The sequence below is a fragment of the Apteryx mantelli genome, chromosome 21, assembly GCF_036417845.1.
Source record: "Apteryx mantelli isolate bAptMan1 chromosome 21, bAptMan1.hap1, whole genome shotgun sequence".
Classification (NCBI taxonomy): domain Eukaryota; kingdom Metazoa; phylum Chordata; class Aves; order Apterygiformes; family Apterygidae; genus Apteryx; species Apteryx mantelli.
In genome coordinates, this window is record NC_089998.1 from 5,509,660 (window position 1) to 5,535,178 (window position 25,519).

Below are 25,519 nucleotides of genomic sequence, written 5' to 3' on the forward strand. Positions count from 1 at the left end.
CTGCACGCCAGCCAGCGGCTCTGCGGCTGCAGCGGCGCCGAGCCGAGCCGAGGGCAGCGCTCCGGCCCGGCCGAAAGCCGCTTCCGCCCCAGGCAGCTGGCAGCGCCTGAATCGCCTCTACCTCTCCCCTCCTCGATGCTTGACGCGTGCGAAGCTCCACCTGGAGCCGCGTTGCGAGGCCCAGAGCCCCGCGCCACGGCGGAGGAGCTATTCGCACCCCCTGCCTCTATGCGTGGTCGGTGCGACGAATTGCGTTGGTCAAGCTGAGCATCTACAAGTCTAAAGCGCTTTAAAAAAAAAAGAAAACTATTGGCCGCGGCCTCTATTCGATGGCGGTCACACCAGCTCACATCTAAAAAGCTGCTAGGAGCGCGGCTAAGAGCACGGGTACGGCGGCGCCGGTACGAGCGCGGCTTTCGGGGGGCTCCGGCGCGCCGGGGGCACCTACCTGCCTCCTCGCCGTGCCTCTTGCCTGCAGAGTGTGCTGTCCGCCCGGCTTTGCTCCTCGGCGCCGCTGTGCGAGACAGCAAAACCCGGCTGAGTGCCGCGGCGCGGAGCGAGCCACCGGCTGCCGGGCTGGTCCACGGGGGCAAGCGGCTGCCCCCGAGCGAGCAGGGCCTTCCCGGGGGCTTGCCGGCCGCCGAGCGCCCTCGGCCGCAGCGCGCGCACCGGGAAACGACCGTGCTGGTTACGCTACGGGCCCCGGCTTCAAGTTAGCGCTGACGGCTTTCAGCGCTGGGAAGGTTTTGCATGTCTGTAACCCTGGTAAGGGGAGAGGTTGCGCAGGGGGGTGCTGCCGAAGTCTCGCTGTTGCAGCGATGAAGGACAGCAGCCTAAAATGTGGTGGTGCTGCACGCGTCCAACGCTCGGTGCAGCCCTGGCCGGGGCAGGCGCTTCCTGAGCCGCAGCAAACGGCAGCCCCCTCCCTCGCGCGGGTGCGGTGGGCGCTCGGAGCGGGGTCCGAGGCCAGGACTGCTGCTGCCGCCTCGTCCTCGGCTCGTGCAAGAGGCGCCTGAGCCTGCGGCAGGGTACGGGGCGGGCGGCCGCTGTCCTGGGCCGTGCTCTCTCAGTCCTGCCGCGTCCGTGGCATCGGGGTGGGGATGCCCAACGCCGCGGAAGCACTCAGACCCCGTCCCACAGCTTATTTAAAAACGGGGCCCCACCAGTGTTCGTGTCGCTTCTGGCCTTGGCTACAGCCAGCAACTGCTGCCTTCGCCAGCCGAAGAGCAGAGCCTGTCCTCCAAACCTCGCCGGTCCGAAGAGCTACTGCTTTTGCATAAAGCCACCTCGGAGCCTCCTTTCACCTGCTGCCACGTGGGACATCCCACGGCCACACGAAATACTGCGCCGTGCAAGGACGAGCAGGGAGGCGCAGCTCGCCGGGGCTCCCGACTGACGCCGGCTTCTCTTTCGCCTGCCGTGCCCCTGGGGCGCCCCGATCCCTGGTGCCCTGCTGGGTCTCGGTGCTGGGTGCTGCAGCCGTGTCGGGGGGCGATTCCCCCGCGGAGAATTGCCCGTGGCTGCGAGCAGCCCTGCGGGGATGGCAGGCATCCGGGGCGGTCGCCTTCCCGTCCCGCCGGCGCCGCACGAACGTGGGGGCCGAGCGTGGCAGGGCGCGGGGTTGCAGCAAGGACGCTCCGGGCAGTGTTAGGTGTTGGGGATCGGCTAGCGAGGCTTAGCCAAGTCGGGCCCGCGTGGCCGACTAGTCCCGTTAATCCTGCCCTTCGGCCGGACAAGGTGCGGTGCTCCTCGCTCTTCCAAACGCAGCAGACGTGGCTACGGGCTTTCCTGGGGTCCGGCATCGCTTTTTAGCTTTCCTCTTGGAAGGCAAACGGTGCAATCGGCAGGACGAGGTGACAGGTTTTCTGTGTGTTGTTGGGACAGCTGAAAGGATTTGGGGTAGGTTGTCCCCTTAAATCAGCGTAATTCAGGAAGAACGAAGCTTGTTTAAAGGTCGGCAACTTTACTATGGTTGGGAAAAAAAACAAGGCTCGGAAGCTGAAGTCTGCTTCAGAAGCGGGTTTGAGCTGGATCATCTGGTGAAGCAAGATGCGTCCTCCCCGTTGGGTGGGGAAGAGGGAGACGTCCCGATGGTCAGCGGCGGAGGGGGAGACTCAGTCTCCCGCTTCCTCGGCACAGTCCTACCTGCCCGCGTCTGTCACCCTGAAAGCTCGCTCCGAAAGAGCGCCGCAGTGCAGGGTGACCTGAGATGGACCCTCGGAGCAGGACAGCAGCTTGTACGGTGCTGGGTCGCCCCAAGGAGGGCTGTTATCCCCCTGCTGTCACGGGGAGAGAAACCCATCCTGCTCCGTCTTCGCTTCCTTGCTACGGGCTCCAAGCCCGGGGCACATCCTTACCTCGGATGCTCTCCGGAGGCTCCGGCGGCTTCAGCCTGGGTCCGAGCGCTGCGGTGCTTGGTGGGCGCTCAACAGCTTGAAGTGGCATCAGTCAAAGAGAACATCAGCTTTAATACACATCCGCTGCTTGCTTGTTTAAAAAGGTGGCAAAGGGGCGTGGGAAGCTCTAGGCAGGTGTCTAGGGAGGGTCGGGGGAGCCGGATCTAACCTGATCGATGACACATGGAAGCAGGAATGAGAGACAAAGTCTCCTGGGAAGGGGAGTCTTCAAGTAGGAGGAGAGACAGAATTATTCACAAGGGACCAGGGAGCAGCTGCCGGCCAGCAGCGCGTGGGCACGTGGCCGTCGCTCTGCCCGGGGGCGGAGGGGGGCTAAATCTGCAGCCCGCTGTCGGGACCCAAAGGCCCCCCTGGCTGGGCACAGCCGGCGAGGTTCGCCCGGCGTCCACACGGGGGGTGGAGGCCCGTCTGCCGTTACCGTATCAAATGCAATTTCGCCTCGCTCCGAGGCTAGAGACAGCCCCAAAACCACAACGGCTGCAAACAGCACGTTCTACATCGCGGCACGCTCTGCCCCAAGTCGAGGATTTCCAAGCGCCGGCTTGCGCCCTGGGCCCAGCTTTAGCGATCGTTAGGAGTTGTATGGAAGGGGATGCTAACGTCTACGGCTGGAGGTGTCTCGGCTGGGAGACGGGCGCTGAGTACCGGCAGGCAACCGCCGGCGGGAGCCCCGAGGAGCGGAAAGCTTTGCCCCTGGTAGCCAGCGCGGCCCCTCTCAAGGTTCCCACCGGCGGTTTGTAGCCCACCGTAGGCAGACACGTGGAAGCCTCAAAGCTGGGAAATATCTAAGCAGGCGTCTACGCTATCGGCGACACGGCTCTATCTAGTTACAAAGTCGCTCCACTCTACAAACAGCGGAGGCGCGGGAGCAGTCGCGGAGGCGCTTGCCGCCCGCCCGGGGGGGACCCTGCGCCGCCGAGCACCTCCTGCCTCCTGCCCCCGCGCCAGCCCCGGCCGGGAGGGAGCCGCCGGCAGCGGGGCAGCGGCTGACACGCCGCTGGCGTCTTGCAGCCGTCAGAGAGGAAAGCCGCTTTGCCAGGCTCGGGCCACCAACAGCCCCGGCCTCGCGGCGGGAGGCGCGAGAGCAGCGCTGCGCTGAGCTGCCCGTTCTCAGCAAGGCGTTCTCCCTGCGCCCCCCTCTGCTTTGGGGGTTCTGCTTTGGAACAACGGAACCGAGAACCCCCAACCCCCCCCCCCCCGCTGGGTATTTCACGACGGAGGCAGGGAGTCCTGCTATCTCGTGCAAAGCTCTAGGCCCTCCTTCAGGCCCTGCTGTTCCCTCAGAAACACCAGCTTAAAGAATTCGCAAGCTGCTGCGGAGAAACTAAAGCAGCAAGAGATTTGTAGATCGCCTGTTGGATTTCTTTTTTTTTCCCCCCCCTGCAAAGCCTCACCCCTTGCTGGCTCCAGGCCCCTTCCTGGCTCCTCAGTATTGGTAACAATCTTCAGGTTTGCTAGAAAACAAATCAAGGGATAAAATTTTAAAAGCCATATTATTAATTTCAAGCTCCAGTTGGGTAACATAAGGAGGAGGAGGAAAAAAAAAAAAATCCCTCGATCCTTGCCAAGTTTCAAAGGACAAACCCGAGAAGGAGAGAAATGTGATTTCCCAGCCTCAGCAAGGGGATAATAAACAATGCAGAATAAAAAAGAAAAAAAAAGATTTTTTTTTTAATGACAAGCTCTAAGAGAAGGTGATAGACATTGTCCTTTTCAGCTGGAAAGTGGAAGCCAATTGATATTAATACGGTGTTAAAGAGAATATGTAAAAAGCCCTGTGCAAATTGGCAAGGGTTTAATTAGAGTCACAATAAAAAACAGCCCTGGAGGCATTTTGCTTTTTAGTCATTCACATACACCTCCACTCAATCGCATTTACAGAGCCAGGGAAATTATTAATGCTCATTATCCCGAGAACCTTTCCCTTGTATCTCTGTGACATTAATGGACAGTTTTACATTTCAGGAATGGGAGAGACACGTCTCACCCCCAGACCTACTTAATATATATAGCAAACGCTGGGCAGCTCTTATCTGTGGGGCTTTTATCAACACCGATGAAAATCCTCGGTCTTGGTGGGTTTCTGGGGAAGTAGAATAAAGTGCACCGAGAAGTCACGCTTTACAGCAAAAAACACCGGGGCAAACGATGTTTTGAAGCGGCACTGGAGTAGGGGGAAGGACCTTGAGAAAGTCCTTTTGTTTACGCAAGTGCTATAGCCCTTCTGGGAGAGAAAAGCTGTGGGCTGCAGCGCTGGTGAGCCAGCAGAGCACGAACACGGCTCCCAGCATGAACACGGGACCGGCGCACAGCCAGGCTGCTGGTGCGCTCTCCCTGCTGGAGCTCTTCGCCGTCGAGCAGGGCGTAGTCTGGTTTGGTTTTTCCCCAGAGCTGGACTGAAACTGCTGGGTTACAAACCGGGAGGGGGGGGAAAAAAGTGGAAGGAGAAAAAAAGCTGCTTTTGCTTATTTTAGGCGTGGGAAAAATGTCACAAACGGTAAGAAAGAATTTGACAAGCTTCAGGGAAGGCTTAGAAATAACAGAAGTGCAGAAGGCAAGTGAAAGTAGCGCTTAATTCTGCCTCCTTTGGGTAACTCTGCGATTTCCCTCTGTTCTGCCCCTTTTGGCACCCTCGGTGAAGTTCAGACCGTAGACCGTGCCCATAAATTCCTGCGTTTTGCCCTCTCGCCGCATGACGGCTGAAAGGGCACAAGAGCATCCTACAAGCAGGACCGCGGCTCCGCCTTGGCCGCAAAGGTGGCCGCTGGCAGCCAACGGCGGCAGATGTCTAGCAGATCCGTGCAACCCAGAGACACAACCCAAATCTAATCTACTCCTCTAGTCTACGTGCTAGGCTGGTTTCTGCCTTGCTGCCGCCTACTAGCGTGCGGAGGCACGAAGGAGAAGGGAAAAGCACATCAATTCGGCCTCAAATACCTGTTTCTTCCTGTGTCTCCTGCACGGGCACAGCGGCAGCGAGCTCAGAGGCTGGTTTGATGGTGGTTGCTTAAGGCGGGAAGCAGAAATTCAGAAGGTAAAAGACAGCGCACAGGTTAGAGGGTGAAACAGTGATGGGGCAGGGCCCTAACAGGGTGTTTTTAAATGTCTGAATGTCTGAGCTGGCTTTAAAGAAAGGAGGGATTTTTTAGTGCTTAAATTGAGGAGGGAAGCAATGACTGAATGTCTTTGGGATTCTGACCCAGCACTGGGTTATTGCATCTCTCCTGCAAACGGGCATCTTGCCAGAAGCTAGGAGGGTCATCTTTTTAACAAGGGGTTTTCCCTGAGGTCCAAACGAGTTAGATTCAGAGCACCTTTGGGATTTCACGGTATTTAAAGAAGCACTTTGCATTCTGCAGGGCTGGAGGGGGAGGAACTGCCCTGTGCCAAAATGCTGGGCCAGCCCTTTCCCATGGACTAGGTGGCCTCTCTGAAGAGGTGGTGGCAGCTGCAAAATCCAGACCTGCACTTCCTTCCTCGCATGAAGGTAGGAGTTGGGGGCCAGCTCCACTCAGCTCCCTTAAACTCCAGGCAGATCAGAATCGGGCTATAGCTTGATTCCCTGTCCCTGGTCAAGGGTGTAAAATGGCCTCTGGCTATTGCTGCTAGAGGCCAGGATCTTCAGCACCAACCTCCCGGCATGTTGGTGATTTAAGTGGCTGGGGGACAGCAAACTATCTTCTTTGGACCAACCGCTCCAGGGGCTGTATCCATCCCCAGGCACATCGTTTTGGGGTGAGCAGAGCCTTGCGGGTGGGCAGGCTCCTCAACCAGTACCAACGGGGACAGAGGGCTGCATGGAGATGAGCGGCTCAGTGCTCAGCCCGGCCCGTGTGTGGCCAGAGGTGTGACAGCTGGACTGTGATTTTTTTTTTTTCTTTTGTCCCTTGCCACCAGTTAATGAACATATTATGAAAGCACCAGTTCTGCCTAGGAAGCAGGTCCTGGAGGCGTAATGAACCCTGAGGTGAGTGACGTTTCCCAGGTGCCTCGCAGCAGTTCGGTGGGAGAGACAGACCCACCAGCCAGCATCATGCGGACACCTTCCTGCCACCCCCTCCGGTGCACTACAGAAGCAGGACAGAGCGCTGCAACTCATACACGAGACAGACACTAAGCACATGGACACCGGGCGCTTGCGAAATATAGACCAGAAATGCTGCTATGGGCGAGCACGGATAAAAATCAAACGACCCCAAGTGCATTGCACAGACGTGATCCACCGTCACTGGTGGATATATGGAGATGCTGTGATCTCTGGGCGAGGGTGGCAAAAAACCCTCCTCCCGCACGTGTACAACGTGCATCCGGATAAGGAGCACTTTTTAACAGGGAAGGGCATCGCAAGTCTTTTGCCCAGGGTCATTCCAACTCCTTGGAAGTTGGAGATAAACCCCCGGCTTCCTGATTAACTACTCAACCAGGGTACTTCCATGAATATAGCTATATTTGCATAAACATGCAATCAAGTTTCCTCATCCCTTTGACTGGCTTCTGGCAGCTCCCCCAGACAGGCTGTTACTAACACACTGTGGGTGTAAAACGTCCCCCTGGGAAATATCAGGCCCAGAAAGCACGGCAGCGCAAGGAATGCGTGTCTAATTCCCCCGTGAGAGGCTTGAAAAAACGTCCTGCTGTTAAGTTTTATCTGCGCATTTCCAAAAGAAAAGTGAGAACGATGTCTCCTTGCTCGCAGGGGGAGGAAGGAGGAACCCCAGGAAAAATGACAGACGTTTTCCTCTGCAGGGTGATTTTAGGAATTAGGGAAGGGTGTTTCAGGCTCCCTCCCCGGTTGTACAAGATGCCGCTTGGGGAATGTTAATGTGCGACTCTTCCCAATGAAAACCGCCCTTCAAACGCAAGGCAGCCGGGGTTGGCGCCGTGGGACTCGCCCCAGGGACGTGGTGCAGGACTCGGAGAACCGGGGAGCAAAGCCAAGACGAAAGCAAAACCAAAGAACAGCCAGCCGGGCCCCGGACCCAGCGGCCGGTCCCTGCCAGAGCTCAGCAAAACCTCCGGGCTGCTCCGGAGCCGCCGGCGCCGGGTGGGAGGCTGCCACGGTGGCCCGGGGCGCGCGGAGCCAGAGCGGTCCTGCTTCCCGGCTCCCCATCGCGGGGGGCTTCCTGCGGGCACCAGCGGGGCAGAGCAGGGACCAGTGTTGGCCGTCCTGCTGGGTGAGCAGCAGGCAGCAAATGCAACGGCTGCCTGCTGTGAGGCCCCACGAGAATGTCGGGGGCTTCTCCTCGCCTCTCCTTGCAGCCCGGCAAGGTTGGGTGTGCGGCTTAACTGCACCGGTGGGACAGCAAAGCCCTCCTTGCTTTCCCTCCTTGTCCCTGCCTTGCGGTGGGAGCTGTAAGAGAGCACCTCTCGCAGCCGTGCCAGCCCTGTGCAGGACAACGTGGTCCTGGAAGGGAGATTTGGAAACCTCCTCTTTTTTTTTTTTTTCTTTTAATAAAAGGCCATGGCTTTGCTGGCCTTGAGGTGGACCCATCACGGCTATCTTTATGGTTACAGGAGCCAACTCCGGGGCTGGCACACTTGCTCCAAGCTCACGTTACCAACACCAAAATGCTCTTGGACCGAACTGGCTCAGAACAAACTAGGACCTCCCCGATGCTGGGGGATGTGACCACGTTCGGGGGATTTTTATCCATGTCTCTACATCAGCCTACAGCGCAGGTGATCAGGGCCATGACACGGGAGTCGCACGCCGCCGTGGGAGCCGGGCCAGGAAGCACCCAGCTGGCCGGGTGGTGGTGGAGGTGGCGGGTGATGTAGGGGTGGTCGGTTTGGTGGTGGCACCGCGCTGCGGCCGCTCGTACACTAACAGGCAAAGAGCAGAGGGGTGAGGAACCTACTGGAGGGCACCGGAGGGCTTCGTCGCCGGTCCAGCGCGCCCGGCATCGCCCCGGCTCTAGGAAGTGGTGCCGGGAGAGAGCCCTGGGCCCGGGATTTGGGCGGCTCCAGCTGATGCAGCTGGATGCTGCAGGGGCTGCACCAGCCTCCTCGGCTGGGGCAGATATTAGCTTAAATGCTTAACAGCTCTGCCGTAACCTGATCGCCAATTAAGCGGAAAAGAGGCAAAGAAAGCCCGCCTGCGCGGAGGGGGCGAGGGGACCCGCACCGTCTCCACTTCTCCATTTCCACCCTGGCATCCTTCGGGCAACGGGGCACGTTAGTTGCCGGCTTCGCTTCAAAAAAAAGAAAATCCCTGCCGCTCTCGCCACCACGGCCGCAGCTAAAATAACGCGCGGGACCCAAATTCCTGCTTAACGCACACCTGCTGCCCCCGTGTCCTCGTCTGTCCCGCTGCTTCGTGCCGATTATCACGCTTAATTTCATAATAGCCCTTAGCTAGGTTAAATACTTAATTTAGGTCACTTCTTGTCTCCTGTGCAGGCTACATAATCTCTCCTTAACCGTCCTCGGATACAAATCCCTCCTGTCCACTTCCAGCACGTCTCGCCCACTTTCCCGCTGCCCTCCCAGCTTCTCGCTAGTGGGAAATTTTGGTGGGAAACGGTTTTCCAGTGAAACAGATGTAGAACTGAGAATGCCCAGCTGCGTAAAGGGGAAACAAAAGAGTTAATTTATCAGTGAGTCCTCAATCGAAAAAGAAAGAGGATTTTGGGCTGTTAAAACACTTAATTTTTTAAATCCAAAATTACTTTAGGGAGACTTTTAATTTTTGTTTGAAATTTTTATATCACGTTTAGATTTAAGTGCTTAAAAATCTAAAAGTTTCATTTATCCGGAAATGCTGTCCTTCGCTTTCCATTCAGGCACCTTTTTTCTACTATGTTTGAATTTACCTGAAACTATTTTTCCTCCAACTCTTTCCACTTGCCTGCAGAATGAAGAATTCATTATTCATTCAGCTCTACAATTTGTTTCTTCTGGAAGGTAATTTTGAGGCACAAAATTCAGACCCAGACTTCTGCGTACCCAGAGCTCAAGGCTCTTTGATATCAAACTACCTCCAGCTTTGTTAAATAAGGAGTCATATCATACCATCAATCTTTCAGCAGAAATCCCTGCTGAGCTCTGCAGACTTTGCTGCTGACACTTCATAGACATATGTTCCTATACGTACACATGTATATACAGACGTACACACGCTATATATGGGTTTTTTTAGATAGCCCAAGGTGACCCAAACTGGATGCTGTGCCAAATAATTTAAAAGCGGCTCCTTCTCAGAGCAGGAGCCTGCAATACTGGGGGGAAAAGTTCACAGGGAGCGCTGGCGGCTTCGAAGCGCCTTTTTTTATTTCCTCGCCGGCTGCCGTTCTAACGAACCTCGTGGGGGGAAACTGTGCCAGAGGAAGAGGCAAAATGAGGCTGCTGGAGTCAACGGAAGGAAATGTAAGACTCTTTGACAGGACAGAAAACGAAGCACGGTTAGGGAAGACTGAGTGCCTGGAAGGTGATAATGGACAGAAAATAACCACTATTTTTTTTCCGCCCCCACCCCGCCTAGCGACACCCTCAAGGACCATGCACCACGGGGCGAAACGCCGGCGTTTCGGGTATGGTTTTACTTACTGCCAAAGGCCGAGCCTGCAGCTGCACCTGCAAGAGAGGAGAAGACGGGTGGTCACGGGCGCAGCGAGCGCCGGGTGCTGCCTCGGCCCCGGGGGCGGCCGGGTGGGGGCCCGACACCCCAAACCTTTCCCCCGGGGGGGCAAAGCCGCCTCGGGCCTTGCCAACAGCTTTCGCCGCGAGCGGTTTCCCCGACCTGCCGCCGAGGCCGGGGTGAGGCGTGGCGGGGCGAAGGCTTGGGAGCTGCCTCCGCTCCACGAGAGGACGACGTCCGGGCCGGGAGCAAGCGACAGACGGGCAGGGAGTTGGATGGGAGAAGAAAGAGAGGAGGAGACGGAGAAACAGGAGGCGCCGCCGGGAGCGGAGGGGAGGGAAGGCGCGAGAGCAGCACGTCGCGCCTGTCGGCACCGAGAGCTCGCCGGGCGCCTTTGAAGCGCCGCGGCCGCTTGGCGGTAGCTGACAAGCGCGTTGCCGTTCAAAGACCCTGCGCGTCTACCAGCCCTGGCACGCACAGACATTCCCGTCACGGCCCTCGGAGCCTGCGTTTCGGCTTTGATCATCTTAAAGCACATAAATCTTTCAAAAAACCTGGGAGGGAGGGAGGGGAAAGATTCTCTTTGGTGATGCTCAAAGCTGCTGCTTGACGGGCTGGGATGGCGACTGTGGCTCCGCGACGTCCAAACGAGGCTGCTAACGCGAACCGGATGGGAAGCCGGGAGAAAGGGGCCCATCTGTGATGTCTGCTGCCCAGCTCCCCTGCTCCGAGGACGGCGGGGGTGCACCCTTCATCGTCTTTCCGCGCCTTCGCTTCCGCCGCTGAAGCTGAATGGTGCAAGTGCTCAGCCCGCGGACTGCTTGAAAGCCAGCGATTTGCTGTGGCTAAATAACGTTTTCTTCAAGGGACAGTAATCTGCCTTGCCACCCAAAGCCACGGGCCTACGCCTCAGCCCAGACTCGTGCAGACAGGGGTAAGGTCATCCTTCCTATTCTTGGCCTGCATCTGGACTCATCGCTCAGCTGCTAAAAGCCAACAAACCGCCTTTGCATCCTCCCAGTGGCCTCTGTGCACCGGGAGACTGGTAAATATTGCTTCCCCGCTTAAAACCGAGCACCCTGCAGCCCTGTGCACTAATTCGATATGGTGGAGGACAAGGGGGGACTCCGCTCCCGTCGGCAGCCCAGGGTGGGAGCGCGGCCAGGGCTGCCTCGCTGCAAGCTACTTACACGCGTTGGGCGACCCGTTGGGGAGAGGCAGGTAGGATCCCGCTCGCCAAGACCTGGAGCGAAAGTTCTTCTTGCACTTGCCGCAGTCCTGCCCCGTGGTGTTGTGCTCACACTCACACTGCAGGCTGCCCTCCCTGAAGGTGCACAGGTTGGCGTGGAGGTTGCATTTGCACCTGGAAGAGGAAGACAGCAGAGGAGGTGTCAGGTATCGCTGCACCTCCTCCTCGGCCCCAGAGTAATCCCGTCCATGGATGTGAAATTGCAGAGGTGAAGCTGGGCTGGTTACCCCTTTCCTGTTCCTTTCGCAGGATTTTTTCACCGAGCGCAGCTGTTTTCCTGGGTGTTTGGCGCTGGGGTTATGATGCCCACTTCCTTGCCCGAGGCGGATCTGCAGTCTCTGTTCTGAGGTGAGAGAGATTTTGCTCCCGCTATCTGACTGCAGGAGCACAGGCCGTTTAATGGTAAGTCAATGTCTCAAGCTGAGGCTCCAGTAAGGAGCCACATACGTTTCAGACTGTAACAGAAATCCATACGATTAGCTCAGATGTAGGCTTTTACTTGGAGGCAGAGAGGACAGCCCTGGGCTTTTAGTATGGTTAACACTGGTGTGACTCAGCCCCTCGATCCCTGGGCAGCGCACCGAATCCAAGAGCGTTTTTTTTCCCTTGGTGTGAAGTTGGGCAGCACCCACCCTTTCACTGCTTGCAGCACAACCCCGGCCTGCTGTGACCAAATTAATGTGCGGAAAAAGAAAAAGTCGCCATCAGAAGCTGCCTTTTAGTCCCAGCCCCATCAGAGAAGGCAACAACAAAAAACACTATTCAGCAATTTGCAAACATTAACCAACTTTTAATGAGCTGTAGTGCAGCATGCAGGGAATAATTATCTCCATGTGTGATAATTCCTGTTCCTCAGACTCCTGAGGTGACTTGTGCAAAGCACAGAGGTTGCCAGGGCTGAGCCTGTAATTCATGTGGCTCTATCGGCTCCTGGGCGTAAGCTCAGGCCACTAGACATGGACTAAGGGGACCAAAGTCTCATTTCATTCCAGAAAATGTATCCTAGCACAGTGCACTGAGGTTTCTCTGCTTTGTCCATGGTGCAGCAATTTATGCTCTCGAAAGCAGAACCATTAGAAAATAGCAATGCTGCGGCTTAGGCGAATGGGAAGAGCTGTCTGCCCGGGTAGCGCCGTGTTTTACAGGGCTGATTAAGCAGGAGGTGCCTAAGTGAAGTGTGAATAGAGAATATGGAGGGATATGGCCTGTTTCTTCGTGCGCTGTGTCTGCACTGGGATAAACGAAGCGGGTTGGGCTGGGAGCCTGGAGACGGGTCCCTTCAGCTGCGAGAGCCGCGTGTGCCCGCGGGTGTGCTGCTCCCCCTGCCCACGGCTCGGACCAGAAGATCCCTCCGAAGAGGCTCCCCGGACACCTTCCCAGTCCGATGAGTCCGCCTTTGCCATGCTCCTGTTCGAGCACGGTGGGATAACGTGACCTCTCGTGCAATTCTACCAAAAGCTGGCGACACTGCGTATCGCTGAACACGCTAACAGCCTCCATGCATCCGCGCTCGGGGGCCGGCTGCGAGCCGGCGTTTCCAGAGCAAGGCAATGGCTTTGGCCAGGATCCTGGGCTTCAGCTGCTCCATGTCCTCTTGGCCTCTGATGAGGAAGAGTTTCAGTTCAGCTCCCGCAGCCCTCCTGAACGGGCGATGCCTGGCACTCGGGTGCAACGGAGCCCGACCCTGAATTACTCAGAGTCCCCCAAACGCTGCCTCCCGCACTCCCTTCAAAATCAGCGGAGGGGAGGGGAAGGCAAAGAGGGAAGCAGGCATCTTAGCAGGTTAAGGCAGGGCAAAACCTCACTGTTGCCTCCCTGGGCCCATGCTGAAGCAGAGCAACAGCTCTGGGAGACACAGCTCTCCCCTGTCTCATTGCTGACGGGAGCAAAGAAACGTGAGCCAGCTCTAGGGCGCAGCGAAAAAATCCAGCTGAGAGGCGCACGATGCCCCGGGGGGGTATGAGGAAAGCAGGCCGAGGCATCTCCAGCTTCTTGGAGGTCTTCCCTGGGGACAGGCATCCCGAAGTGCTCCTGTGTGCAGGGGAGAGGGAAGGTGAGATGCTGGCAGCTGCTCGTCCCAGGAGAGCTGGAGCCCCTTGGCCGGAGGATGTGGACGGCACCTGTCCTGGACCTGCTGCTCTTGCAGTGGGGACATGGCCCCTGCACCCCTGCGCTTCCTCCCTCCAAGGCAGGGCTAGTGCCTCGCGACTTCAGCTGCCGAGGAGGACCGGCAGCCAGGCACCAGCTCCTGGAACATCCCTCGGAGCTGCCTTCTGCCCCTGCGAAGGTGGCCAGGCGTTCCCTGGACGCTGGTCCGGGGCTGGCACCCCCAGGGCTGAGCCACGAGGTGTCCCGGGGGTGTCTCACTGCCGGAGCATGTCAGGACAACATGCACTGCGCTTCCCGGAGAAGATTCTCACTCCCTAATCAGTGTAAGCAAGGAAAATTAAATCAAGAGAAAACAGAGCCAGATGGTCGCCCTTCCCACCTGGTCCTGGGCCACCTATTTCTTGCTGCTCGGCCCTTAGCCACCCTGCAGAAGTTTTGTTATCCAAAGAATCAATTTTACTGGGGAATTGCTTTCTAATTTTGACCTTTGAGGATCATCAATCTAACCAGAGAAGTATCGCCTGAGCCTGCTGACCCCGCAGCACAGCGCTTTGCAGACCAATCAATCAGGCTGCATTATTTAATAGCAAGCAGCGGAGGGGCTTCAAACGGCCCCGACTGGCAAGTCTGCCTTGAACGAATGCTTCTGCACCCGGGCCTCCCTGCTCCTCACCAGCTCAGCTTTAACCCCTTCTCTGCCTCCTCCGCTGAGCCTCCAGCCCAAGGACACACGCGCACGCTGCCCGTGTGCGCACAGCGGCTTCCTCTAGCCAAGCTCCAGCTGGTGGAGACTGGAGAAAATGACATTAGTCCAGTCCCCTGGGCTGAAGCTGCTAGTCCTGCTTGTCTCTGCTCATCTTCCTTGGGCGTCCAGCCATCTCGGGAAAGAGAAGATGAAGGAAAAGGTTAGGAGCTACTTAGCAGCAAGGCTTAAACTGCAGCAGAGGGGAAGACACCTGCTCTGTGCCCTACACAAGGCAACGATGGCCCTGCTCCAGGCTCGGAGCCCCTCCAGCTCTGCTCTCCTCCAGCAAAATGATTAGTGCAATGAGGTCCGTCTGGCTCAGAGGCTGATTGGAAGAGCTGGTGGCTTTTCACCTCTCCAGCTGGTGGTTCAAGACTGGCGGCGACGACACTACTGCTCGGCGAGCGTTCAGAGCCCCTGTGCGACGCAGCCCTGGTGGGTCGCAGCCTGGAGAAGAGCAGCCCCAGCGCAGATATGGGAGAAGCCACTGCATCTCCAGAGAGGCCACCACCTGGGGGACACCAGGGTCCCGCGCTGGGCTGTTAGTAGGTGCACGGAGCTGCGTGCTGCTGCAGATAAGCAGAAACCTGGTCCACACCATTCCTCAGCAAAAGGCCTGGTTGCTGGAGCAGTCTGTTTGGCCCAACATGTTACAGTCTGCACGATGGGGCATTTACAAATTCATCTTCAATGCAGGTCGTTTAGCCTCTGCCTTCCCCTCGAAATGGTGCAGTGTGATCAGAGGCTGCCAATGTCTCCACCAGGGAAAAACAAGGAGCTTGGAGCGCCAAGGAAAGTTTACAGGGATGTGCCCTTTTTTTCTTTCTTTCTTTCTTTCTTTTTTTTTTACAGCCATAAAGAACAGTTCGTTGTCCCTGCATTTCTCCAAGTCAGCATCCTGGAGGTCACAGCAGCAAGCGGTTGGAGAGGCGTTTCGGTGCCAAGCCGGCGTGTGAGGAAGCAGAGGCCCAGCGTGCAAGCTTTTAAAGGAGGTGCAGCCTGGCGGCGAGTGCCGCAAACCTGCAGGAACAGCTCTGGGGGTGGGAGAGCAGCCACCGCTCCTGAGCTTTCATTAATAATGAATTTTTAAATAACTTTAAAAAGAAACCCCAGCCCTTCACTTCCCTTCCAAAGATCTATATGTGTTTTACAACCTCCCTTCTGTCCATAACCCCATCTTGCAGAGCAGGAAACCAACAGAGAAAGGCAAAGAGCATCTCTTATTCCCCTTCCTCCCTGAAGGGCAGAGGCAGGCAGAGCCCGGGGTGGTGGCACCTCCTGCCCGGGGCTGAGCACGTGGCCCCACTCTCATGCTGTGCAGGGGTGGGAGAAGCACCTGCAAGGTGGGAGCCCTGGAGAGCTGCTCTGTGCCCTGCACCTCTCGCCAGCTCCCACCACGGCCCCGTCCTGCCTTCCCCTGAGCTCCTGGCAGGAGAAACTGGAGGAGGATGTGGGACAGCAGAAGGCCGCTGCACTGGGCCATGACCTCCCCTTTCCAAATCTCCATTGACTCCAACCTGTCCTCTGATTCCCACCCTGCACCCAAAGCGAAGCTGCTCCCACCGGGCCCCGGGGAAGCTGCGGAGACCTGTCCCGCGGAGCTGAGGGCTCCCTCTTTCCCCACCAGCATCTCTCTGCATTGGCAGTGGTGTCCCCACTGCTCCCTCTCAGCTTATCGGAGCTGGCACTGGGGAGACGCATCGCACGGCGGAAAACTGCTAATGACTGCCATCCAAAGGAAGGATTATGATAGCTTTCGCCTGAATTGTTTGCTCTCACTGTAATTGATGAGCCTTTAATGAGCCTCATGGGACGATGTGTTTGAAGGGAGCTCTTTCCTCCCCGTCCCCGAGGAAGACGGCGTTTCAACTGATCTCGGTTCTCGGGGAAACATGAATAACTCTTCCCTCTCTTTCTCTATTGTCATCCACAGCCGTTGCTTGCAGCGTGCTCAGGCAGCTGTCTGGCCGTGATTTACCCACCCTTTACCTGCTCCTTTGCCACTGTTTTGGCAGCTCAGCAAAAGCATGGAGCAAATCTTTTGGGCAAAGCATAGTGGGCGTTGTGCTTGGATTCTTTCTGGACCATCTGTGCGTGCGAAAGCAAGGAAAAATAGCTTTGGATGGCTGGACAACGTAAGAAACACCGTGCCTTTGTGGACAGGTGTTATCTTAGGGTTCGCCTTGCTGGGAGAAGGGATCGTTTCACTGTTTTGAGTGGCCCAGAGCAGTGCAGAAAGGGCCATGCCCAGTGCAAAGTGAGTGCAGCGAACACGGCTCATTCATGCAGGAGCAGAGCCATGAGCACAACCGAGTCTGCGGTCCGGAGGCTGAAGGAAGAGGAAGAGTCACTTTAAAGCCCTGTTTGTTTCAGCTTGAACCAGCGAGAGAGCTTTTGGGTTTTGCACTTCTTGCAGAGCCAAAAAACTGAAAACAATCCTGGGTGAGGGCAGAGGGAAACGCTGTGAGTGGTTTTCTTCATTGCGGGTTTTCACTATTGGTCGTGTGGTAGGGACTCATGAGTCCTCCTGGCGGGTGGGAGCCCTGCTCGCTGCCCTTTGAAATGATTTGAGGTTTGGGTTACGAAGAGAAGACAATCTGAAAGATGCCAAAATGGAGAGCACGCTAGCTGGCTGTTGCCATTTGAGAGGCTATTTATTTTAAATAAGTTGACACTCACCAGCTGTCAAGATTCTGCTGACTGGTGGAACGTTATTTACATTCAAAGCTGTCTTAAAAAACTCACATGAAAACAAACTTCCCCATTAGGGGGTCAGGCAACAGAAGGGAGGAAGGGTGAAGAGGACATCATACGGATACATGAACATAAATATTTGCAGAGTAATGTGTATAAATGCTCTTGGTCTTTCTCCTGGAATGCAATAATGCCTGCAATTGAGTTCATTGGCCAAATTGAATTTGGGCTCCTGCAGAAGTCTCTTTATATTAAGTGCTTTAACATACATCAACTTCTCAGTCTATCGATGAAATTCTATTATCTGCTCAGGGCCGGACGCAACTGGGCAACAAAATCGGGGGGAAATAAAAACCTCCACAAAACTAAGCCAGAAGCGAGTAATAGGACCTTGGACATCTGTCTCCGGCTATTGACAAAGTGTCACGAGTGTCTGGGCAAAGGAGGAGCTTTCTGGGTTTCGTGCTAACTCCCTCCCAGCAAGTTTCTCCCCCATCTTGCAGCAGTGGGAGTAAAACCCGTTAAGAGGCTCATGGAAAGACAAACGAACAGCTGCTGCAAATTAACTTAATTTAACTATCTGACCAAGATTTTGCTTGAACTAGAGCTAATTTGAGCCTGGACCAATGCCAGGGAAATTCGCCCAGGCCACTCGTGCAGAGGTGCTCGGCGGAGCGTGGCAGAGGCAAGCAGTGCATCGCTAGAGCAGATCTGGCAGCCCTTGACATGAGGCTGCCGTTCCCGGGAGCCGGGAGGGCACGAAGCGGGGACGGAAGCAGGCTGCCCTCGCCCTGGTTCTCACGTCCCCCCCAGGGTGCTGAGCGCTGGGGAAGGCAGCGTGGGCTGTGCGCGCGTTGGGCAGAGGCAGCCTGGTTGCTCTCAGGGAGTTCGGGTGAGCCCGGGGATGATGTTCCTGCAGCCGGGGCTGAGCGAGCCGCGCCCAGGGCAGCGTCCGGGCTGCGGGGAAGCCCACGCGCTCTCAGACCGTTTGCCCCAGTTCCCTGCAGGTCTCCCCTCCGCTAAGCAGCGGCCGCACAGCCGACGGCTCCACGCTGGTCTTCTGGGAAACACACTCAACTGGGGGATCAGTCATTATGCAAAGTCAAAGACTCATCCCAGAACTACTTTGCCAGACAAGTCAAGATTGCAAACAATGTTTCTCTACAACTAGAGGTTCTCCAACAACTTTTTCAACAGATTTCCTGGGAGCAGCCAGGAGGCACTTGATGCAGGCATCCCTGATCAGAGTGGAGTTACGACTGAAGGAGGAACGCATGCTGTGCTGCTGAAGGGCAGAAGCAGGAGACAGCAGGTGCACTGAGCAGGAATCGCTTCATCTTTAACTGAAATACAGCATCTAGCATCACCGCATCTCCAGAGCGGCACCAGCAAGGCAGGGAAGAGCATCCCTTGCAGGTGGGCACCACTGACAACTAACCAGCTCAGTTTACTGGAGGAGGCTCCTTGCAGGGTGGCCTTGATGCTCCACGTCTGGTGCGAGAGGAGGAAACTAGCACTCAAAGCTGAGGAGAGCAGAGGGCCTTCTCCTTCATTTCTTTTGTGCGAGCAGTTGTTTTAAAAGGAGAGAAAACAACGCAAACCCACAGAAAGCCAACGGCTTGTGAAGAGAGGTGAGAACCGCAGAGCTGCGAAGCTGAACTTCACCCCTTCTCGATGGCGACTCATTGGCCTGAGCAAGGCCCAGGAGGGGAGGCACCATCTCTCCCCGCACGCTGCTCCGCAGTGAGTAATGCATTCGCTTCTCCTGTGGTTCTCCAGGGACTGCTCACAGCAGCAGGACGGACAGATGGACTGAGCACGCGACGGGGCAGGGGAGGAGGAAGGAGCGCAGTCTTCCTAACCAGTCCGAGACTGATTCACTTCTCCTCAATCTGATTTCTCCTAACTGGATCCATGTGTCCTGGCCATGGCACATTAACTTCAATTAGGGCTCGTTAACGTCTTGGTGATGGAGCGTGCCCTGCCGCGCACCGCGGTAACTGACGTTATGAAGGGGAAAAAATTACTCCAGAGAGACACGGTGCGTAATGGAAACAGAAGCAGCGTCTTTCCTCGCACTGATGCCGCGGCCAGGAGAAGCTCGTTCACCGCATCCCGGGAAGGCGACCAAGCTCATGGCTGCGCGGAGGAGAAAACCAAGCAGTGAGCAGAGATCCGTGGGGAAAAGTCTTTCCGCTTCCCCTCTTCACCCTGCCCGGCACGCGCGCAGCACACAGGCCAAGGGCTTTCTCCTGGCTATTCCTGTCTCGAACGCTCTGCATCTCCAGTTACTCGGTGGATCAATAGGGACAGGATGGAAGAGAAAAAAAAAAAAGGGGGAAGAAAAAGATACCAAGAGGAAGAAAGAGAGTAAAAATAAACTGTTGGCCGCAAGCAGAGAAATGGACCCGGCTGAGGTTGCGGGAGGAGATGGTGCGGAGAGAGGGCTCTCCTGGGGCAGACGAGGCCCCAGCACGGCTCCATGGGCAGCACCGGCCCCCCAGGGCCCTGCGGGGACCCTGCCACGCTCCTGCCTGCCCAAACCCTGGCGCTGTCCGGGGACCAAGTGATGCCACGGCCACCAGGAGAGCCACAGGGCCCGTGAGCCAATGCGTGATCCCAGCCAAACCGGGGGGAGAAAACATCGCCCGCCTGGCGCAGGCGCCCCAGGGCAGGGGTGGTCCGGGGGGCTCGAGCTCCCAGCGGCACCACCCCATCCCCGGGCTGCTCCGGTCGCTGGCTCGTGGCTCCTCCGCTCTCTGGGTAGGACCATCTGGCTGCTTTTTGCCTTTGTATTTTCATAACCATCGCCTTTCTCCTCTTCTCTGACCCCTGTAGTGTGTCCCTAGTGACACACACCGGTTTATCTAGGCGCTTGCTTCCTCCCGCTCGAATGCGTCCAGCTCCCAGGCCCTGGGAAAGGCAGCGCACGTCCTCCGTCTCCCCACGGCTGCCCGCGCTGCCTCGGCCGCTCGCCGCTTCTCCCTGTCCCCCTGCAACCCTTGTGTCCGTCTCGCATTGATTTCTCCTTGCTTCCTCCTGGTGACCCACCCCTTGTTGAGCCAGACACAAGATTTAATTTGCTTTCAGTCCCTGCGCCGTAACTGGCTTTGCTTACAGCCGGCATCAGATTGCTTTCCAGCGACAAAACTGCTTGCTGGGACTGGAATGATCACAGGAGCAGAGGGCTAATTCACTTGAGGCTTCTCTACCTTAACCACCACGACGCCTCGGCAGCACGCAGGAGGCCATCCCTCCCGGCTGTGGGCCATCGGGGTGCAGAAGGCAGCCCAGGGCATGCGGCAGCTTCTTGCCCGTCCATCTGTCTAGGAAGAGTTTTGTCTCTCCTGGGGACGGACCGAGCAAGCGGTGGCTGCAGACAGGGAGTGCTGGAGTCGTGCAGAGCTGGGTCTTGCTTTAGCTCAGCATTTTGCAGTTGGGGGTGGGAGCAGAAGCTGGTTTATAAGCGCTCCTTGCCCCTGGCCAAGGAAGAGCCCTCTCCTCGCAGAGGCCCCGGCGCGGCGGCGCCGTCCCTGCGCGGGCAGCCCAGCGGGGCCGAGCGAGAGCGGAGCTGAGCAGCGCGTCGCCGGACTGCGGCAGCCCTGGCAGCCCTCCACGCGGGGCACCTTGCCAGTGCTGGAGGGAGGTCTCCAGAAATTAGCCAACACGCCCAAAGCCGTCCAATTCCGTCCCCAGCAAAAAGCAGCATTGCAGCTTCCCGTGGCCCTTTGCAGTCTGACCCTGCCTCACCCGTTGCACAAGCCACGGCGGCTCTTCCTTCTCCGAGGAGAGAACAAATGAATAAAACAAAAGTTTCTCTTGTTAAGCCTGAGGTCAGAGCTGGCTGTAGCTTCTGAGCACCTTCACTCGCCCACCAGGGTCTGAATGGTAAATTCAAAGGACGCTGCGCTCGCCGAAGCTAGAGGGCTGTGGAGGTTTTGCTCGTTGCCAGACCTCTGCGTTGAGCTGTTCCACCACGGTTCTTCCGCAGGAGGCCAAAGCAGCGGGTCTCTGCCCGGCACAACTAGTGCTCGATCTCCTGCTGCCACTGCTTGGAGGATGCAGGCTGCTGTAGGTGCTCTGATGTCTACTAGATGTTGCCACCCCTGGGGTGTTCAAAGGGATTGGTTTCCCCTGCCCTGGCTGCCTGTTTTCACAAAATTTGTAGGGGTTTAATATCTCTAAGGATTCTCTGCTGCTATTAAATGTTATTAAATTTGGTCAGTGAGTTCAAAGGATGGTGGAGGTGGAGGGGTGAGGGAGGAGGACAGCTGACAGCTAGGTGGACATTGGTTCATGGAGAGTCCTACCAGCACAGCCAGGAAGTGAAAAATGCTCAAGTGACATATCCTGCAGAGGGGACACAGACAAGATGAAGGGTCTTTGTGGCGAAAAGCATTCCTGGAACACCGAGAGCCCCAGGCCTCGTACGCCGTACAGCAATGGCTGTATTTTAACACGTCTCTTAAAGCATCAAGTATCCTGAAGGTGCTGTGGGCATGGTAATCAGTCCTGGGTGGCCTGCACAGTACGTATGAATTTCACCCACGCTTAGAAGGCAAAGGTCACGGCACAAGGGCATCAACTCTTTAAGCCCAATTTACCACTTCCTGAGCTGAAAAGCCCCAGAGCCTGAGCAGCCCTAACGCATCGAGACCCTAACGAGCCCTAACACACCGCCGGTCCCATGCAGTACGCGCTGCCACCGTGCATCGGGGCGCACGGCCCGGTGCCGGCCCCGCAGCGCCTCCCCATGCAAACCCAGCGGTGGGTTTGTGGGAGATGCTCTTGTCACCCCGGACCGGCCCCGGCTCTGCGTGGCTCTGCCGCCGCAGTGCCCTTCCTGCCTCCCCCCGTGGAAAGGAAGGGCTCTTCCACTGCCGTGGCTTCCTCTCCCTTGGAGCAAATTCCAAGCCAGTCTCGGTGGCACCTGCGCCACGTTTTTGCTTGCAAGGCTCAGAAGCAAACAGTTTGGAAACGATGCAAACAGCTCCTCTGTCGCTGTGGTGATCCTTGTTAGCGAGGGCTGGGTGATGGGGAGGTTTTTTTTCTCCCCCCCCCCCCCCCCCCCCCCCCCCCCCGCCTGTAAGTCTCACACAAGCTGAATCCACAAGCTGGATGGGAAATTAGCCATCTCGGCATTTTTCCACCTTACTTTGCTTTTTCGGTTGATGTCATAACATAACATATGGCATTGCACAGAGAAATGAAAAACAAAAACCAGGAGAAACAAACCCCCTCCTGCCTTCCTCGGCCCCAAAACTGCCGGGGGCCTTAGCCTCACGCCGACCTCATCCGACAGGGTTGGGACCCCGCGGTGCCGATCTGAGCCCACGACTTGGCGGTGAGTCGGAAGGCCCCATCCTGCTTGTACTACCGGTGGACCCGAGTTTAATGGGGAGAACCTTGCTCCTCGCACCACTACGCAGAGCCCTTTGCACGCCCCAAGAGAGCTGGGCAGAACCTGCCCGTGCTGGTGTGCACAGCTCGGGAAGGGGTGACCTCCCCTGAATCCTGCCCACCAGCCCTGCTGGAGTTGTGGGCATGTGAAGGAAGGTCTCAGCACCCTTCCGGCCTCCAGCTTCTCAGAGGGACTTCTCCTCTGGGGCTGCCGGCTTGGAACACGAAACATGCAGGAAGCTGCAACGCAAGCAATGCCATCGCGCTCGCCCGCCACAGTGGGTGTTTAGCCTTCACGGCTGGGCAGGGGCTACAGGCGCTAAACAGTCTGAGGTCAGACAACGCGTCTCGACGGTAGGAGGGTAGTGCACCGGGAGAAACTGAGGAACAAGCCCAAACTCACACAGGATTTTGAGCCCTCTCTCTGCCAGGGTGGGCAGCCCTTGGAGAGGGGCGAAGGAGAGCCGCTTGAGCCTAGTTTTCATTTCCAAGTGCTTTATCACATACAAGGATAGGACAGATGAGATATGGAGGGCAGTAGCCTGGCCAGCCTCAAGGAGTGCGTCTGGATCCAAAAGAGAAATCAAACTCAGACCTTCCTGTCCTTGCCCCTGTCACGAGCCGTGCCCGAGCTCCCCCCGTACCGTACCGGCTCCAGCAAGGACACAAGCGTCCTTGTCAGACGCTCCTGCTGTAACCTTGCGAGTGCCCGAGCTGCTCACCGCAAGGACACAGCTGTTTTACTCCTGATGCTGTCCTGGCTTGGGAGAGAGAGTATTAGAAGGAGAAATACTGGGCTGATAATCTGATCGGTTGACAGAAATGCTGATGGCTTACTTTTCTAACAGTAACCCTCTTCTCATCCCTCCGAGAAGAGACACCCAAAGAAAAACAGCAGCCGTTACCTGCCAATGACTTCAATGTTGGAGATGGCATAGAAGTACTTGTACAAATTTTCCCTCTGCACATAGGTGCCACCGAGGGCCGGTCTCAGCAGCCTCATCCTCAAGTCAGTCATGGTGAAGAAGTCCTTCAGGCCTTTGGCGCTCTCCAGCCGGGTGTACAAGTTGTCCATGTTCTTGAGGTCCGGGCCAGCAAAGATGGCAAAGCGGTCCCTCACCTCGAACCGGACGTTCTTCTCCTTCTTGGAGCCCGCCCAGCGGGAATACTCCTCCGTGCAGAGGACCCTGTTGGCACTGGTGGTAGAGAGGTCCCTGACCCTCCGTGCTGGCATGCTGAACGCCTCCATGCAGTCATCCGCGTAATATTGGTACGGGTGCCAAGTCCTCCCGTTATCTAGGGACTTCTCCAGCATCATGATGGTGGGCCGGCCGTACTCGAAGGTTATCACGATGTCGTCCGTCAGCTCAATGCTCTTGTTCCAGGACAGCGTGATGTTAGCTAGCAGCGGCTCCGGGTAACGGCGCCACGTCACGCTCTGCCAGTACGTAGCCAGCCCTTCGTCCTCCGTGTCAAACATGAGTTTGGGCGGGTGGGCCAGGTCCGGGTTGGAGGCGTCGCACTCGTCGCTGCACAGGTACGGGTTCTCCTGGAAGAACAACAACCGTCACAAGAGAAGAAGGCAACGCGGGGGCATCACAGGCGCCCCGAGCTCACAGCAGCGTGGCCCAACTTGCCCAGTTACTGTTTTTAGCTGCGTTTACATTTGCCAGTGTTAAATGTTCAGCTGAAATGGAGCATGCTGGGGGTCTGGCTCTGGATGATGCTATTTCTGAGAATGAATTTAAGACAAAAATATGTGGATTTGCCTTTGTTATAAGACTGACTGAGCTGTTTCCTTTGAAAGGCCCTTTGGGAAAGGGCCTTCAAATTTGGTAAGGGGGTAATTTTCATAGAAAGCACATTCCCTGAGACAGTCTCTGAGAAATTTCACTTATGCTCGGCCGAGATATGAGCCTACGGAAAGCCGCAGTTCACGCTTGCAGGAACTGAATGGCTAAAATTCCCCAAAGCACCAGCTTTACTATGCATGTTTGTGCCTTCATCAGCTCCTCACGCTGAACGAGCTGGCGAGACACCATCCCCACAGCCTCTCCAGGTACGGTCCAGCACAGAGTTACAGACAGGACGCCCGATTTCCCTGAGCTGGGACAGGATCAGGCAGTAGCAGAGAGAGCAGAGATCCTGGTTTGTGCTCCCAGTGTCTCTGCTGTCCCCAAAGGATGCACTGAGGAGAGTGTCCTGGCCCAAAATAACTGGAAGGCTGACCTGGAAAGGACTTGGGAAGAGGAATGGGGAGGGGGAGGAAGAGGGTGGACAACCCCGTGCCACCTCTCTCATACCCAGAAGGGGAGCCAGGAATCCTGCAGGCTAAACACACTTCCCACCAATTTGTGTTTGCTGCTCGTACGCGTGCTCTTACCCTGTGGCAAGTACAAGCTAATCTGAGTTAACGTCTTTCTTTGCAGAAATGAAGTTACATAATTTTGCGCTGCCATGTGCATCTGGCATTCCTGCTGCTCAGCCGGGGACCAGCCGCTTCTCGAGCCACGCCAGCTTCCCGGGCTGGAGGCAAGAGGTGCAATGATCCTCGCCAGTCCCCGGGGGCCTGCGCCGCCAAGGTTGTCTCCTCCTACCCAGATGACTGTCTACTGCTACTTCTGCTGTGTCACTCATTGCTCACAGCCGTGGGCAACGGGAGGAAGCTCCAACCACGCGCAGGGACCGCTTTGCCCACGCGTGACACCGCATGACCGAGCTTTTGTGTTTGGCAGTGACAGACATGCATGCGTGTCATGCTAAATTGCATTAAGGGCACATCATTAAGGTCACACAAGCAAATGTTGAAAATTTTGGATGTGCGCGTCAGGGTTATCTCCGTGGGTTTCTTGTACATGCAGTTGTGTGTTAAAGCCCTTAATCACAGGCTCTTTTTCCCTGCAGCCCCTGCCTCAGCCCCTGTGTAGCTCAGACCTGTTTGGGGGATGGAGCGGGGCTCTGCAGCAGAGGCTCCTATCCCCCTGAAAAGCTCTGCATGCGTCCACAGCAGACTGTAAATCTTTTTTTTTTTTTTTGCATGTGAGGCTTCTCTTTACTTCTTACTGTCATTTTACCTCTCTCAGACCCCAGATCCAGAGGACTGGGGGAAGGAGAGGGCCGGTGGGACCCTGGGCTCTGCGGCAGAGCTGGGACCTGTCTCCCAGGAGGCCAAGGCACCTGACAGCGAGAAGAGCTGATAAAGCAGCTGGAGCTGCTTGAGGTTGATGGATGGAGGAGAGGAGGTGAGGCTGCTGGGGTGCAGGCTCTGTCCTGCTGAGCACTGCAGACTTGCAAGGTAAGGCCCGGAGGGGCTTGGTGGTTTGTTTTCT

The 25,519-nt window shown here is 56.7% G+C and overlaps 1 protein-coding gene across 2 annotated transcripts in view; it reads right to left on the minus strand.

The window, feature by feature from the left end:
- Positions 1-25,519, minus strand: part of NTNG2 (netrin G2) — a 44,708-nt gene that overhangs the window by 3,805 nt on the left and 15,384 nt on the right. Inside the window, exons 2-10 of one of the 2 annotated variants that reach the window (XM_067308881.1) lie at positions 23,096-23,739; positions 11,184-11,356; positions 9,963-9,989; positions 8,156-8,240; positions 7,816-7,821; positions 7,264-7,304; positions 5,355-5,423; positions 2,358-2,432; positions 449-514 (exon numbers count right to left, since the gene is read on the minus strand). In XM_067308881.1, the coding sequence (XP_067164982.1) occupies positions 449-514; positions 2,358-2,432; positions 5,355-5,423; positions 7,264-7,304; positions 7,816-7,821; positions 8,156-8,240; positions 9,963-9,989; positions 11,184-11,356; positions 23,096-23,739 (1,186 nt within the window). The remainder of the gene's footprint in view (positions 1-448; positions 515-2,357; positions 2,433-5,354; positions 5,424-7,263; positions 7,305-7,815; positions 7,822-8,155; positions 8,241-9,962; positions 9,990-11,183; positions 11,357-23,095; positions 23,740-25,519) is intronic. The other variant, XM_067308880.1, reaches the window with a different exon arrangement.